The sequence below is a fragment of the Ailuropoda melanoleuca genome, chromosome 15 (genome assembly GCF_002007445.2).
Source record: "Ailuropoda melanoleuca isolate Jingjing chromosome 15, ASM200744v2, whole genome shotgun sequence".
Taxonomy (NCBI): Eukaryota; Metazoa; Chordata; class Mammalia; order Carnivora; family Ursidae; genus Ailuropoda; species Ailuropoda melanoleuca.
In genome coordinates this window covers 91,347,595-91,361,755 of record NC_048232.1, presented here as the reverse complement: position 1 = coordinate 91,361,755, position 14,161 = coordinate 91,347,595, and the positions used below count along the sequence as shown (strand labels likewise).

The 14,161-nt window shown below is 56.3% G+C and overlaps 2 protein-coding genes across 9 annotated transcripts; one reads left to right on the top strand and one right to left on the bottom strand.

Annotated features, from left to right (window-relative positions):
- Positions 1 to 443: 443 nt before the first annotated feature.
- Positions 444 to 2,350, top strand: LOC100481490 (protein SCO2 homolog, mitochondrial). Of its 2 annotated transcripts, none has more exons than XM_011222367.3 (2): positions 444 to 840; positions 1,509 to 2,350. In XM_011222367.3, the coding sequence occupies exon 2, from the start codon at positions 1,522 to 1,524 to the stop codon at positions 2,320 to 2,322; it is 801 nt and encodes a 266-aa protein (XP_011220669.1). In that variant the 5' UTR covers positions 444 to 840; positions 1,509 to 1,521; the 3' UTR covers positions 2,323 to 2,350. The 2 variants fall into 2 exon arrangements, with proteins under 2 accessions (XP_011220669.1, XP_019653099.1); XM_019797540.2 differs by lacking the exon at positions 444 to 840 and adding an exon at positions 1,016 to 1,155.
- NCAPH2 (non-SMC condensin II complex subunit H2) lies at positions 1,129 to 10,007 on the bottom strand. Of its 7 annotated transcripts, none has more exons than XM_034643574.1 (19): positions 9,883 to 10,007; positions 7,243 to 7,298; positions 7,049 to 7,133; positions 6,903 to 6,971; positions 6,697 to 6,776; positions 6,473 to 6,606; positions 6,124 to 6,204; positions 5,564 to 5,694; positions 4,824 to 4,886; positions 4,407 to 4,473; positions 4,104 to 4,211; positions 3,954 to 4,007; positions 3,730 to 3,800; positions 3,559 to 3,649; positions 3,386 to 3,457; positions 3,242 to 3,297; positions 3,061 to 3,162; positions 2,818 to 2,989; positions 1,129 to 2,158 (listed from the first exon to the last, which is right to left on the bottom strand). In XM_034643574.1, exons 1-19 carry the CDS (start codon positions 9,940 to 9,942, stop codon positions 2,145 to 2,147), a joined length of 1,566 nt encoding a protein of 521 aa, XP_034499465.1. In that variant the 5' UTR covers positions 9,943 to 10,007; the 3' UTR covers positions 1,129 to 2,144. The 7 variants fall into 7 exon arrangements, with proteins under 7 accessions (XP_034499465.1, XP_034499461.1, XP_034499462.1 ...); XM_034643570.1 differs by lacking the exon at positions 1,129 to 2,158 and adding an exon at positions 2,484 to 2,752 and having other exon boundaries at positions 3,242 to 3,294; positions 9,883 to 10,006; XM_034643571.1 differs by lacking the exon at positions 1,129 to 2,158 and adding an exon at positions 2,484 to 2,752 and having other exon boundaries at positions 3,242 to 3,294; positions 3,386 to 3,454; positions 9,883 to 10,006.
- Between the last annotated feature and the right edge of the window lie 4,154 nt (positions 10,008 to 14,161).

Here is a 14,161-nt window from a genome sequence, read left to right as displayed (position 1 = left end):
CGGCGGCGGGGGGCTCAAGGCTGCGCTGCGGCCAGGGTCGATCCCCGCCCCTCCTCGCGCCCGGGGGCCTGCAGGGGACGTCGTGCCCTCGAACCGCGCGCCCTGCGCCGACCGACACACAGCAGCAGAGTCGGGTCGGAGAACGCCGAAGCCAGGGTCCGTGCCCGGCGCGCGGGCGGTCTGCGGAAGGCGGGAAAGGCGCGAGCCCGGGGCTTCCGAAGGAAGTGCGCCGGCCGCCGAAGGGAGCAGGGAGGGGCGGACCCAGGGAGGAAGCCCCGCCTCTCCCGGCACGCAGCCTCAGGCGGCGCCCGCCACCTCTCGCGCACGCGCGCGGAGGCTGGGGACGGTGGGAGGGAGGGCCCTCTTCCTGCGCGTGCGCGACGCCCTTGACGCATGCGCGCTGGCGCCGAGCGTGCCGATAGCTCTGCAACCTAGCGACCCCCACCGTGCATCGTGGCCCAGGCCGAGGCGGCGACTAGCTCGCAGAGAGCGGGGCTGTCCGCCGACTCGCGATACTGACGCTGGGTCCCAGGGAGCCTGGGTCGTGCCCGGTGCCTGGTGTCCAGCTTTCTGACCTTACCGCTGGGCGAACAGCTGCGCGTCCCGGAGGGCGCTCTGGAAGTGGGGGTTCCTGGAAGAGAGGGGCCCAGGAAGTATCCACAGGCTGCCTTTGCTTGCCAGGCACATCCCGTGCACAGCTTAGAGCGCGTATGTAAAGGAGGAAGCTGGGTGGAGAGGCTGTGGGACGTGCTGAAGGTCATCCAGCCCCGAGCGCAAGCCACCCGACGCGGCGGAGACCAGACGTGTATCCCCGGGAGGATCTTTTCAGCAGCTGGACAGGTGAGGGGGAGTCTTAGGACCTCCACCTAACAAACGTTCCAGGGGCTCCTGCCCACCGCGGAGGACACCGAATTCGGTGTCGGAATCGCGGATATGAAGAGGGTGGGCTTGTGCCAAGTAGAGACCTCGCTTCTCTCCCGGGGCGAGAGCACCAGGAAAGCTCGACGTGGAAGGTGCGCCTTGTGGGAGGACTCGCGTGGGCGCACAGGGTTGCTACTGAGCGCCGGGTGGAGAAGGGCCCGGAGGAGTCCGTCTTTGAGGCTTGAAACCAGAGACTCACCCGCCTCCTTTCAAGAAATGGGGTTTATTGCACAGGTACACACGCTCAGGAACTCGGCAAGGCATGCACTTGGGATGCTTGGTCCGCTGAGATGGTGAGGTGCAGGAGTGCTTCCCCAGGCCACACAGTGCTGCCGGCACAGGACCCAGGGCCAGGGTGGGAGGACAGGCGTAACAGCCATGGGCACCGGGGGACACCTAAGCTGGAGCTTTTTCTCATCGGGGAAGCACTTGTGTGCCCGACAGAGCACTAAGGGAGCAGTTGCAGTTGCAGTGAGCAGGAGTATGGGCTTGGTCCTTCACATGGTGGCAAGTCTCCCCAGAACCATGGGCGTTGGCCCAGGAGGCTGAGGCCACTACAGTCTCCTGACAGCTGTGCTCTCTTCCAGGAGCATCAGGCCCATGCTGCTGCTGATTTGGGCACCCAAGGCTTGGCACAGGCTCTCTCCTCTCAAGCCCCCAGCGCTCCTTTGGACCCCGGGAGGTGAGGCCCGACATGTGAGGTACCGGCTCCTGTCAAGGCAGGGCCCTGGAGAGAGGGGCAGGCAGACCCAGCCCCAGGGCCCTGGGTTTCGGACCAGGCTGTTGATCACTGGTTTGTTTGGGGCTGGATTGGGCGGGGCCTGGCTGGCTGCAAGGGCTGAGAAGGAGCGGAGGCGACAGCAACAGCGGACCGAGGCCCTGCGCCAGGCAGCTGTGGGCCAGGGTGACTTCAGCCTGCTGGACCACCGGGGACAAGCGCGCTGCAAAGCTGACTTCCGGGGTCAGTGGGTCCTGATGTACTTTGGGTTCACTCACTGCCCCGACATCTGCCCCGACGAGCTGGAGAAGCTGGTGCAGGTGGTACAGGAGCTGGAGGCCGAGCCCGGCCTGCCCCCGGTGCAGCCCGTCTTCATCACTGTGGACCCCGAACGGGACACCGTTGCAGCCATGGCCCGCTACGTACAGGACTTCCACCCACGGCTGCTGGGCCTGACCGGTTCTGCTGAGCAGGTAGCCCAGGTGAGCCGCAGCTACCGCGTGTACTACAGCGCTGGCCCTAAGGATGAGGACCAGGATTACGTCGTGGATCACTCCGTTGCCATCTACCTGCTCAGCCCTGACGGCCTCTTCACAGACTACTACGGCCGGGCCAGGTCAGCACAGCAGATTGCGGACAGCGTGAGGCGCCACATGGCTGCCTTCCGCAGCGTCCTGCACTGAGTCGGGTCATTAAAGAGGGTGTGATGGAGCTGTGTGCCTGTCATCTGTCCCAGCGGGCCGGGCAGGAAAGGGCTCAGGACCTGGTCACTTGCCAGGGGTGGAGGGCATAGGCAGCCCTTTCCCTGCACAGAGCAGGAGTTTAAGTTTTTTTAAGGGTTAGGTGGGATGGCAACACCACTTTATTGGGCTGGGCCAGCCAGGAAACAAGGGTAAGAGTGAGCAGATGCACACCCAGCACCAGTGAGGGATGGACCTCCAGAGCCCACCCCTCAGCCTCAATGCTTCCCACTCAGGGCTGGGCCATGGAGGGGGCAGCGTAGGTCTGGAAGCGCTTGTGGGCCCGCTGGTGCGTGAGTAGTCTCAGGGACATGGTGTCCACGGCTGCCTCCAGCCCCGGCTGCTGGGTGATCTCCACCGTGTGGTCGTTGGCCTGTAGGGATGGGGTATCAGCGGAGTCGGGGACCACTTCCCTCCCAGGCTCCCCGGGCCACTCACCAGCTGCAGGGACGCCAGCATGGAACGACACACCTCGAAGGCAGGTTGGCCAGCTACCAGCTCCGCAAAGGGACACCACTGGTTGAGCTGGCTGAACCTTGAGACTACCTGGTCCCCATAAGTATGGATGTCGAAGGGCACATGCTGTTCCTGCAAGGAGGAGGGGCAAGATCTTGGGGCAAAACCAAGGCAGGCAGCAGGGGAGTCCCTACTTCTCAGCCAGAGCTTGGCCCAACCCCTCACCTGCTCTTGGAGCAGGGGCTGGATAGTGTCCTCCCAGTCCCTGATGCGCTGGCTCAGCTCCGTCTCCTGGACGAACTTCTGAGAGGTGGCGATGAAGAGCTCCTAGGGGAGGACCAGGGAGCTGCCACCTTCTGTACGGGGACCCCTCGCCCAGCAACCCACTGCTCTAACTCAGACTTACCACATTCCTTCGGACCAGCTCTTCATAGCTCAGGGACGCTGGCATGGCCTCTGCTTCTGGAAAAGGGGCAACTATGAGCTGCCGTGGCCACGGGCCACACCCTTTCCTCCCTCCCCTGTCCTCAGGGGCCCCTCTCAGACCTACCCAGGTCCGCAGCTTCCCCAGGCATTGCCTCCTGAGGCTCTGCATACTCCTCAGGCTCCAGAAAGTCATCTGCTAGTAGACAGAGAAGCCCCAGCAGGAAGCAGGTTTGCTGGCAGTGGACGCTGAACGCCCCCCCCCTCCCGCCCACCGGGCCTATCCCAGTAGGCTCCCACCTGCTGTCTCCAGATCCTCCAGGGAGTCCTCCAGCTGGTCCTCCACAGGCCACAGCCCCTCCTCAGGCCTCGGCAGCCACCGCTCAGCCATCTGTGCAGAGAGCATCTATGAGGGGCCCTGCTGTCCCCACCAGGGGCCCTGCGGGGGTCCGGACAGTGGCCAGTACTTGCCTTCCTCCTCTGCAACTTCCGGAGAGTCTCCAGTTGCTCCTTCACGTGCTTCCAGTACAGGACCTCCATGTCTGCACACGAAGGCCTTGTGAGAGGGGCTCCCTGTCCTGCCCAGGTACCCCCAGTCCACCTAGAGCCTTAGGCACCCCCAGGTCACAGGGAGGCAGGCAGAATATGGCATGGCACCACTGTCCCTCCGGAGTGCACACACGGCTCTGCCTCACCTGCAAAGGACGGGCCCTTTCGCCGGGGCCTCCTGCCGTCGGCGTGGTCAGCATCTTTCAAGAGAATTTGGTCAGCAGGAACCAAGTCAGGTCCCTGTAGGCTGTACCCAGACCCTCCCAAGCTGGCCCAGTCCCACCACCATCACTCACAGGCAGCCAGGTACCACTGGTGGAAGTCCTGCAGCTTGCTGGCACCCTTCCTCTTGCGCTTCTGTCCTGGAACTTCCTCCACACAGGGGGGCACGGAGTAAGGCCTACCTGGGGGCAAACGACCATGTCTCAGAGCACAACTTCCTACCCTGGGGTAGTTATGGCACCCACACGCTCTAGGAACAACTGCACAAGGGAGCACAGCCCCCACCAGGCTCCTAATGCCCCAGCCTCATCAACCACTAGTGCTCCAGAGAACCCATCCACAGATGCCCAAGTGAAGGTGTCCCTCCACCCAATTACCTTTCTTGAAGGGCTTAGAGTCCAGGGAATCAAAGGGGTCCAGGCTCTGCCAGGGGTCTGGAGTCTCCTGAGCACAGAGAACAAGCAGACACTGTGGCAGGGGGCGTGGGGGAGCAAGGGATGTGCGCCCTCCCCCAAAACCCCAGACACTGAGTGCAGTGACAGCCAGAGAAGGGCTAGCCACGTTCAATCCAGGACCCAAGGGTGACACACTAGGGAGGGAGGTGCCCCAGAGCGGCAGAAGAGGTGATTGAATTTCTGGAGGAAGGAAGATTCTTCGAAAAAGAGAGCACAAAGGGCCTCAGGCTAGGAGCCCAGGCATCCAAGGCTCTGAAAGCTAGCAGGAGTAAGGGGTGGGCAGTGGAGCCTCAAAGCACATCCTCCCTGGTAGGGGGTCTGAGCCTCACTACCCCTCACCTTCAGCAGGGACACTGGCTCCCGTCGCTCCCGCAGCACACACCTTCTAGGCTGGGCAGCACTCTGCAAAGAAACAGCCCCAGGGATCCCTCTCTCCTCCTCCCCCACCCAAGGCTCAGGCAACCCAGCAGCTGTGCTCTGGGGTCAGACGTCAAGAACCCTGCAGGGACCCTCTGAGGGCAAACAAAAACTCTAGCAAAATTTTAGGAGAACATACAAACCAATAAACTAGTGGCCATGGGGTACTTTTTTTTTTCTTCTAAATACCCAATAATGATGATGATGATATGATAAACATGCATCTACCAAACAAAATTAACAAATGTTAACATTTTTCCTATGTGCATCAGTTGTAATAAAAAGGTTTCTCAGCTCCAGGCTGAAACACAAAGCTGACCCTTGGGGGTAGAGGGAAGCAGCAAAAGCCTCCAAAGCCCACCCCCTCCTACCACAGGGTCAGCTTTCGAAACCAGCTGCCATGCTAGGTGGTAGCCATGAACACCACAGGGCTCAGACCCTTGAACCCCAGCTCCTTTCTGAAGAGCCGCAGCTGTTCTACTCAGAAAGAGGAAGGCAGTCTGGAGGGTGCACCCGCAGCCCCGGTGTGCAAGGCCCAGAGGAAAGCAGCAGAGACCTACGGGCCTGGGGGCAAAGCCCACAGGACTGCCTATCCCACGTAAGTGTGGGGAAGCTTGCCCAGCTGACAGCTTGAGCTTCGCAGGCCTCAGTTGGGGTCCCACCTGCTGTGGGCTTCTGGGTTCCTGGGGCTCCTGAGGGACCTCGGGGGCTGTGGCCTCAGGGAGCTCTGCTGCCCCCTCTGCATCCTCATCCTCACCACCACCTCCAGGCATCGGGCCTGCTGGAGAGGCACCTGAGCAGGGGAGTAAGAGACCAGACAGCAGGTGGGAGGCTGAACCTGGCCAACACCCAGGAGAACCTGCGAGGCCCTTCCTTCACTCAGCCGCATTCACCAGACCCTGCGAATGTCGCAGAGCGTTTCGCACTCCTCTCGTCATGCCACTCTGTTTTGTTCGGCTCCTTGTACTTTTCGACAATTTTCCTCCTGAAATGCTGCCATCCGTGCTTGCCCAGGAAGGAGGGGTAGGTCCAAACCTCACAGGCCCAAGAATGGTCAGAGCATTGAGACCAAGACAGCACAGTGGGCCAAGGTGTGGGGGAGGCCGAGGCCAGGCTTCCTTGCTCTCCGCACCTCACCCCTGGGGTGGCTGAGCACAGCCCTGTGCAGAGCCCCATCACCCCTACCCGCACCCTGCAAGTCCACCACGTCCTCTCTTCTCACCTGGCTCCTGGGAGATGCTGAGCACAGGGACAGGACCGCACACAGAGACTTCCATTGGCTGCTCCTCAGCCCTCTCAGCCTCTGGGAAAGATGGGAGATTGGAGAGGGTCAGCCCAACCCCTCCCCCAGGGGGCAGGGAGAGTAGAAATCTGGCACAGGACTCAGGCACCCTAGGGTGAGCCAGCTGTGGGCAAAGAGGGGGCAAAGGGGAAGTGCCCCAAAAGACCCATCTTCAGTGCAGGTGCCTGGGGAAGGAGGTGGGACTAGAGCTGGCAGGCACAGGGGACCCAACAAGAGGTCCAGCCCACAAGACCCTTCCTTCCTAAGCCCCTCACATCCAAGCCCTCACCGTTCTGGTTTCGCGGCAGCAGTGTCTCCACGGGGGAGATGCCCACTGGCTCCAACATGAAGGCTCCTCGGGGGTGGGGGGTGCACGTATTCATCCTAAAATCCTTCCGGCTGGCCAGGACCTCCCCCTGACAGCTGTGCGGGCAAAAACACAGCCACTGCAGAGACCCTTCTCAGGCAGCCCTCTCCCCTTATGACTCCCCTCAGCCAGGCTCAGGCTGGTACCTGTACAGGGGGTTGACATTCTTCTCCATCTCATCAGGAGCCACAAGGGCCATGGGCAGGAGAGGGACGATGAGGACCTCCTACACGGAGGCCAAGAGTGGGTGAGCCACAGGCCCCACGGGCTCCAGGTGGGGAACCCATATGGGATGACACCTTCCAACACCCCCCTCAGTTACTGCAGCCCCTACAGAAGCACGGGCACTCACCCGGGGGGGCAGGTCATTCCTCAGATCCACATTAGCACGGGAGTCAGGGAGGTCATCCAGCGACAGGAACTGTGGGGAGATAGAGCTCAGGGGCAGTGCCTGGCACGTGCTCAGTGGGCAGTGGCCATGCACCCAAGAAATCTCACCTGGTCCTCCACCTCCTGGGGAGCCGTGGAGCTGCTGTCCCCATTGGCCCCATTTTCCCGCACTGAGGAGAGCTGCTTGGCCCGCCTGAGAGAGAATCAATGCGTGGACGCCTCGGAGGCTGCAGGGGCCTCCCCCAAGCTGCACGTGGGGCAGACACACAGGCCTCCACCTCCTGGCTCAGACCAGTACTCACTTCTTGCCAGAGATGAAATCAAGAGCCTGGTAGACCAGCGAGTAGAGGTATTCCACCTGGTGACCAGAAGTAGACCGTGAGGAGTGGAAAGAAAGGCCTACCCAGATGCTCCACGGCCCTCCCCAGAGCCCTCGCTGTGTACGTACATGGAGAAGCCCACTGTCCTCTCCAAAACTTCCAGCACAAGTCCCGCCAATGTGGCTGCCAGAAAGACATCTCCAGTCCAACTAGCATGTCTCATCAGTTGTGGTCCTCTCCTCTTCCTCTCTCCCCACACTCCACACAGCCACACGAGTAGCAGCCTCAGGCAGCCCTGCTTGCCTTCACGCCCTGCACACCGGCCTGCATGCGGCCCACTGGCCCATCTCTGTGCTGCTCCCACCCAGCACCCATAGCTGGCTCCTTTCCCTCCTGCAGGCGCGGGCCACCAGTGCCCCACCTCCAGAAGCCCCGGCCACAACCTGTGGGACCCCACCATTACGGTGAGGGTCAGGACTTCCGAGATGCTGACCAGCAGGGTATGCATGTGGGCCACCGCTGGGCCACTGCTTCTGCAGTAACAGGCCCCAAGAGCACACGCAACTCTCTCTTCTTGGTCCTGCCTTTTTTTCCCCACCCAACAGATGTTTATTGCGCTTCTTTTAAGGATGGGGCTTGGCACCGGACACGGTGAGCGCGACGGATGGCAGCGCCTCAAGACATAGGCCCCATTTATTAGGACTCATAAACATTAACTTAAGCGTTTGCCACATATACAGGACTGCGTTCATGCTTCATCCCATTGGGTCTGCCTACCACTGCTGTTCCCATTCCATAGAATAAACTGAGAGAGATAAAGCTGCCTGGATCAGGGGTGGGTCCAGGATTTGCGCCCAGGGATGTGTGAATCTCAGGCTGCATGACCTGATCCGCAACCACTAGCTACATGTGGCTTTACCAATTTCAATAAAGTTGACCAAGTTAATAAAACTCAAAATTCCTCCTTCACACTGGCCACATTTCAAGGGCTTGGCAGCCACATGTAACTAGTACTTACCATCTTTGACGGCCCAGATCACAGAACATCTCCATCGTTTCAGAAAGTCCTAGTGGACGCTACTGACCCCCACACCTTCCAGGCTTCACTGTTAACACGTCTCTGCACCTGCTTTACCACACACCCATGTGTCTGTCACCGCGTGTCTTGTGCGAAGTTAGCTGCAGACACTCCTTCTTAGGACAAATGCAGGACATAGGAATCTGATTTAATGGGATTATCTGGGACAAAATTAACGAGATCTTCAACTGTCTTAATAACTTCTGGTGCCCAGAGGTACATCCACTATGTCCTGTGCAAGTTAAGCCTGAGTGTAGGTCGCTCGCCCTTCCCCAGCTGGGACCCCTTTATACACTTCCAAATGCTTACCTCCTGTGCACCTTTTCTCTTTCTCCCGCCGCCCACTAAACTGCCAATTCTGGGTCAGCGCTGTCACCCACTTTTCCTTGCTCCTACACCAGGGGATGGCTAAGCATGGCTGGAGGAAACTCACACAAGTGCAAGATGCACTGAGCGTCCATCAGACTGCCAGTGCTCTCGGTCATGCCTGTCTTGTTTTGCATTCCCCTCAGGAGTACTCTGAACTTTCACCAAATTTCACTCTCCAAATTTTCTACCCAGTAGCTGATTCTCACAACTGACTTTTATTCTCTGTTATGAAAACTGGGGCCCTCGGCAGGAACTCCCAAATGCCTGTGTCCAACTTCTCTACATCAAAACGGACTTCTCCCTCCAGACTCCTGAGATGAGGCCCAGCAACCACAGCCCTGACCCACTCCTCAACTATTTCTATCACGATCTTGTTTCATCTGCTGCCCCACCTACCCTTTTACCCTTCAGCTCCATGGTGTTCAATCCTGGCTGTCACTAAGGATAGTTGAAGAAATCCTGATCTCACCAGGCCAGGCAAGGGCCAGGAGCTGGGCATGAGGTGGACCACAGCTGTGTGGAGGACCGCTGCTTTACTTACTGCCCATCCTTGTCCCCTCCCTGTAACCTCTCCTACAAGGGGTCACATGGTGCCTCCTCGCCTCTCTCCACCCCAGTCTCACCCTCCTCTCACTGAAACCCCTGGTGACCTTCCAATTACAGACCCACTAGACACCTGAAAACCTTTCCTGTGTGGGTCAATTCACTAAATTCAACAATTTCGGTCTTTTTTCTTCCCCTTTAAAATTCTCTACATCTCTGATTTCGGGACATTTTTTTAATTTGCCTTTCTCTGACTTTTCCTTCTGGTGGGCACTTCCTAGATTTTGGTTTTTCCCAAGATGTTCCCTTCATTCTGCTTTTCCTCTCGCTCTACAACATGTTTCTGGGCTTTGGGACTACTGACATTTTAGACTGGGTAATTCCCTGTTGCGTGGGGCTCTCCTGTACATTGTGGGATGTCCAGCATTAGCAGCAGGCCCTGCAATTATAAATCCAGGCTTGTTCCTCTATTATAATTGTTCAATTATATATCGAAGTTGTGTTACAAGGTGGTGAGGAATAGGAAAGACAGGAGACGCTGGCGAGGCAGGGAACAGACAGGTGAGCCTGCCCCCTGCCCCAGCAGGACGGTGAACCTCAGTCCCATTAGACCAGCAGCCAGGGGTGCCCACCTTCTTACTGTAGACACAGGCAGACCCCTGGATCAACAGCGCTGCCTCAATGAAGTTCATTGTCGTTTTCCCTTCGTCAAAAGAAATGCAGATCTGGTCCAGCTGCAAAACACAACACCAGGGCATTGGGGAGCCAAAATCTGTACACTTCTCCCCAAAGAGCCCACCCGGCACCCAGCCTGCAGTGCCTGGTCACCATGAGGTGCCCCTCAGAGCACTGGCTCTGCTCGGGGCTCTCTAGTTGTCCTTTTTTAGGTTTTGGAGGGGAGAGGCAGGTCTTTGTGATTTCTCCTATTGCCTGTAACCTCTGAGACCTAGTGCTTTGGAAAAGGGAGGCCCCTAGAGTATATCAGCCACAGACGGCTAGAGCTGCACAGCAGTTCCCTTCTGGAGGCCTGGAGGTGCTCCACACTGAGCCCATCCAAGTCAAGGCCAACTTGGATAGAATCGGGCAGGAAGACCTGTCACCTGAGAGAAGGAAAGGGGAATCTCAGCGGCGGGGATGGCAGACACAAATCACTGGGGTCTAAATCCTTTGAGCAGAAACTAAGGAAACACTTCCAAGTGAGTCCTCCTCCTTCCTCTGCAACCCCTGACCCCAAGATTCCCCCGAGCCCCAGCTCCTACCACCTCTTAAGTGTCAGTGGTCCACAGACCATATGCCAACAATTCCCAAACCCAGCTACAGCAGGGCCCTCCCCTACGCTGCAGGACTGCCCTTAACGCCACCCCAACAAATCTAAATGTCCCCAAACTTTTTATCTCCATTCTTAACCCAGGGACCCCCCACAACCTGGCCCCACGCCTGCACGCCTCTCAGCAAACAGCACTCTGAAGCCCCACATGTTTTTTCAAGCCCTTTGCCTTTGCCTTCCATCTGCCTAGAGCGCCCGCTCCCAGGTGTGCTGGCGTGAATGCTCCTGCAGTATGGCTCACAGGCGGGGGCTTCTCACCGCCGCCTTGTTAGGGCCAATTCCAGCCTTTACCTCAGGGCCTCAAGTTAGGGTCCGACAGCTGTTTGATGGACAAAGGAAGTGCTGACGTCGGAGCTAAGCCTGAAAGACAGCTACTCCCCAGGCAGATGAACGGAGTGGCCTTTTAGGAAGAACAACTCCCACAAAAGACAGCAGACCCGGGATCCAGCTACTTAGGAAAGTGAGTATTATGCACACGTGCCCGACATGCAGGGTATGCTGGGGAACACGGTTAGACATTAGACAACATAGGGGCCCAAAGAAGGGGGAGTCTGGGCGGACACTACCAAGTGGCCACTTCTACTAATTCCTGAAGGACAGAGGGAGTTTTCCAGGCCAGTGGAAGAGCATGACAGCCTGAGAGAGTGCAGAGGATTCTGGAAATAAGTGAAGGGCTTTCCCTGAAAGGACGGAATATGAAGGAGAGGACAGCTGAGTCACCCAGGCCTTGAGCTACAGAGGTGGCCCTTTTCTTCTCAGCCTAGGCTGGCTCACCCGCTCACAGGACCTCACACTCCACCTGCCTTCAAACAATTCCTGAACACATGCTCCAGATTGGACCTCTTGTCTAAGCCTAAACCCATACATCCAACTGCCTTCTTCAAACACCACTTGGATGTCTTAACCAAAATTCATACTGGACAGGTCCACACTGAACCCTAGATATCCCCCCAACCACCTGTCCACAAACCTGCAAGTCTTAGCTCCTTCCTGTCATCTCTCACTTCCCCCATTCAGTCCATGCCACATTCCCTGACATTTCCATGCTCCACTCTAACCTGTCTGCTCCTCTCCACACTGACCACCACTCATGCTCAGCCAGCCCCACCTCTTGCCTGGACCTTGGCACTAACTTGGTTCTCCCCGCCCTTCACTCCCCTCCAGCCTACTCTTCACAAGCAGGTGCTTGTCTGAAGACACAAGGCAGATTACATCACTCCACTCAGAACTCTAATGGCTTTCTGCTACTCTTAGAAAAAAACCCAAATCCTAAAGAGAGCCTCGCATGCTAACCAGCTTCCCTCTCCAGTTGCCCACTCTCCCCTACTCGCTGTACAATGGTCACACAGGACTCCCTCTCCAGGTCCCCCATGGAGCCAAGCACTTTCCCACCTCAGAATCTTGGAACATTCTTCAGCTCACTATGACTGCCAACACCTTTCACCAAAGTTAGGTCCCCCAGGTAAACTCTTCTTGGAGCCCTCAACTTTTCTTCTGAATCTCTCATCTGTTAGTTTTTACACTAAGACACAGCGAGGAGGTGGCCTCTGCTCTGCCACCTATTAGCTAGGCCTTGGAGCCCATCTCTTAACCTCTCTGTAGAACTAAACCTGTTCCAACAACTCTGCTGGTTACTTCCTTAGGATCCACCTTCCCACAGGGGGAAGCAGGGACTACTGTTTCTTGCCACTATTTTCTCAGGGTTTAACACGAGTCTTGGCTACAACAGACGCTCAACAATAATAAACAAATAAATGGATGAAAGAGAATAGCAACATGATACGATGTGTTAAAATTTAAAAAAGAAAAAAAACTTTCTGGTAGCTGCATGGAAAACAAAGAAGAGAAAGACAAAACTAGAAGCAGGGAAATCAGGACTTCGTTGGTTAAGCATCCAATTCTTGGTTTTGGCTCAGGTCTCGAACTCAGGGTCAAAAGATCAAGCCCCTCGTCGGGTTCCACGCTGAGCACAGAGTCTGCTTGAGACTCTCTCCCCCCCCCGCCCCTCCTCCCTACATGCTGTCTCTTGAAAAAAAATTTTTTAATTAAATATTAAAATATTTTTTTAAAAACCAGAAGGAAGGAAGGGGGAGGGAGGAAGGGAGGGGCGGGCAGGAAGGGAGCTGACCAAGCTAGAATGTAGATTTACCAGGCATCACCAAACACTCTGCTCACCGTGGAAACCTGAATCCACAGTAGCCCCACCCAGCAGAGTTCTCCAAATTTTCTCAGCAGTCTATGTGTACAAGCAGAGGAGGATGGGGCTAAAAACAGCAGTAAGGAGCCTAGGAAGGAAGGTTTTATGTGAATCTGAGATAAACAACAGATGAATTAAAATGAAATTCTGGTGGTGTAACTGACAGAATTCATGGGTGAACTGGGTGTAAAGCATGGGGTTTCACTAGAGCAGCTCTTAGCTCTCACCTTTCGTTGATCAGTAGTGCTATTTACCAGGATCAGGAAGACTGGGATTTAGGCAAGAGTTCCACGTTACTTTTTTTCTTAAGATTTTATTTGTTTACTCGAGAAAGAGCACAAGCAGGGGGAGGGGGAGAGAGGGAGAGGGAGAAACAGACTCTCCACTGAGCAGTGAGGCTGAGGTGGGGCTCGATCCCAGGACCTGAGATCACGACCTGAGCCGAAGGCAGATGCTTATTGGACTGAGCTATCCAGGCACCCCAAGAACTCTGTTTTAATGTATTAAATCTGAGATGCTTTCATGGAACATCTAAGTAGAATGTCAAAAGTGACTACCTGGACACAGAAAATAAATTCAGAGAAAAGATCTGGGATGGAGATATAAATCTGAGATTTATCCTCATACATGTAATACTTAAAATCATGGAAATAAGTGAGATTGTTTGGAGGAGATATATAAGAAGATGGCCCAGACTCTGCCCAGGGGAGCTCAACACACAAAGACTGGACAGCAGAGAAAAAGTAAGCAAATGACATGGGGAAAAAAATCAGAGCAGGTAAACGTGTTCCAAAAAGAGGGAGTGGTCTGCCCAACAAATGTTGCTGGCCGAATAAGGTCACATTTCTAGCGTCCCTTGGATTTGGCAGGATGGACGTCACTGTTGATAAAGATGAGAGCAATCCAAGTGGGTTGCGGAATGAAAGCGATGTGCACAAATGGAGCAGACAGCTCATCGCAAGGCCTAGACCCGGCTGTCAAGTAGGAAGAAAGACTAAATACTGACGAGGGGAAACATGACAGTAACTTGAAACCGGTTTGAAAATCCAAGATAAAAAAAAATCCCTCTTCACCCGTGATCCTGCTCTCTAATACCCAAACATGCACACAAATTCTAGTCTATTCTGTTACACTAGAGAAAAGTGCTAGTCACCACCCACTAAATCCATTTCACGGCTCACTAACAGGTAGCGACCTGTGATTCCAATTCCAAGTACTTTAATAAGGGGTGATTTCAAGAGGCAGAGGTGGAATTGGGGAAAGAAAAAAAAAAAAAAAGGAAGAGAAGAAACGAGCCTGAGAACGAGTTGGGCCAGAGCGCCGACAAACACAGACGAGGAGGCGGGGCGCGGCCGCCCAGCGGCCCCCGGCGCCGCCCCGCCTCGCG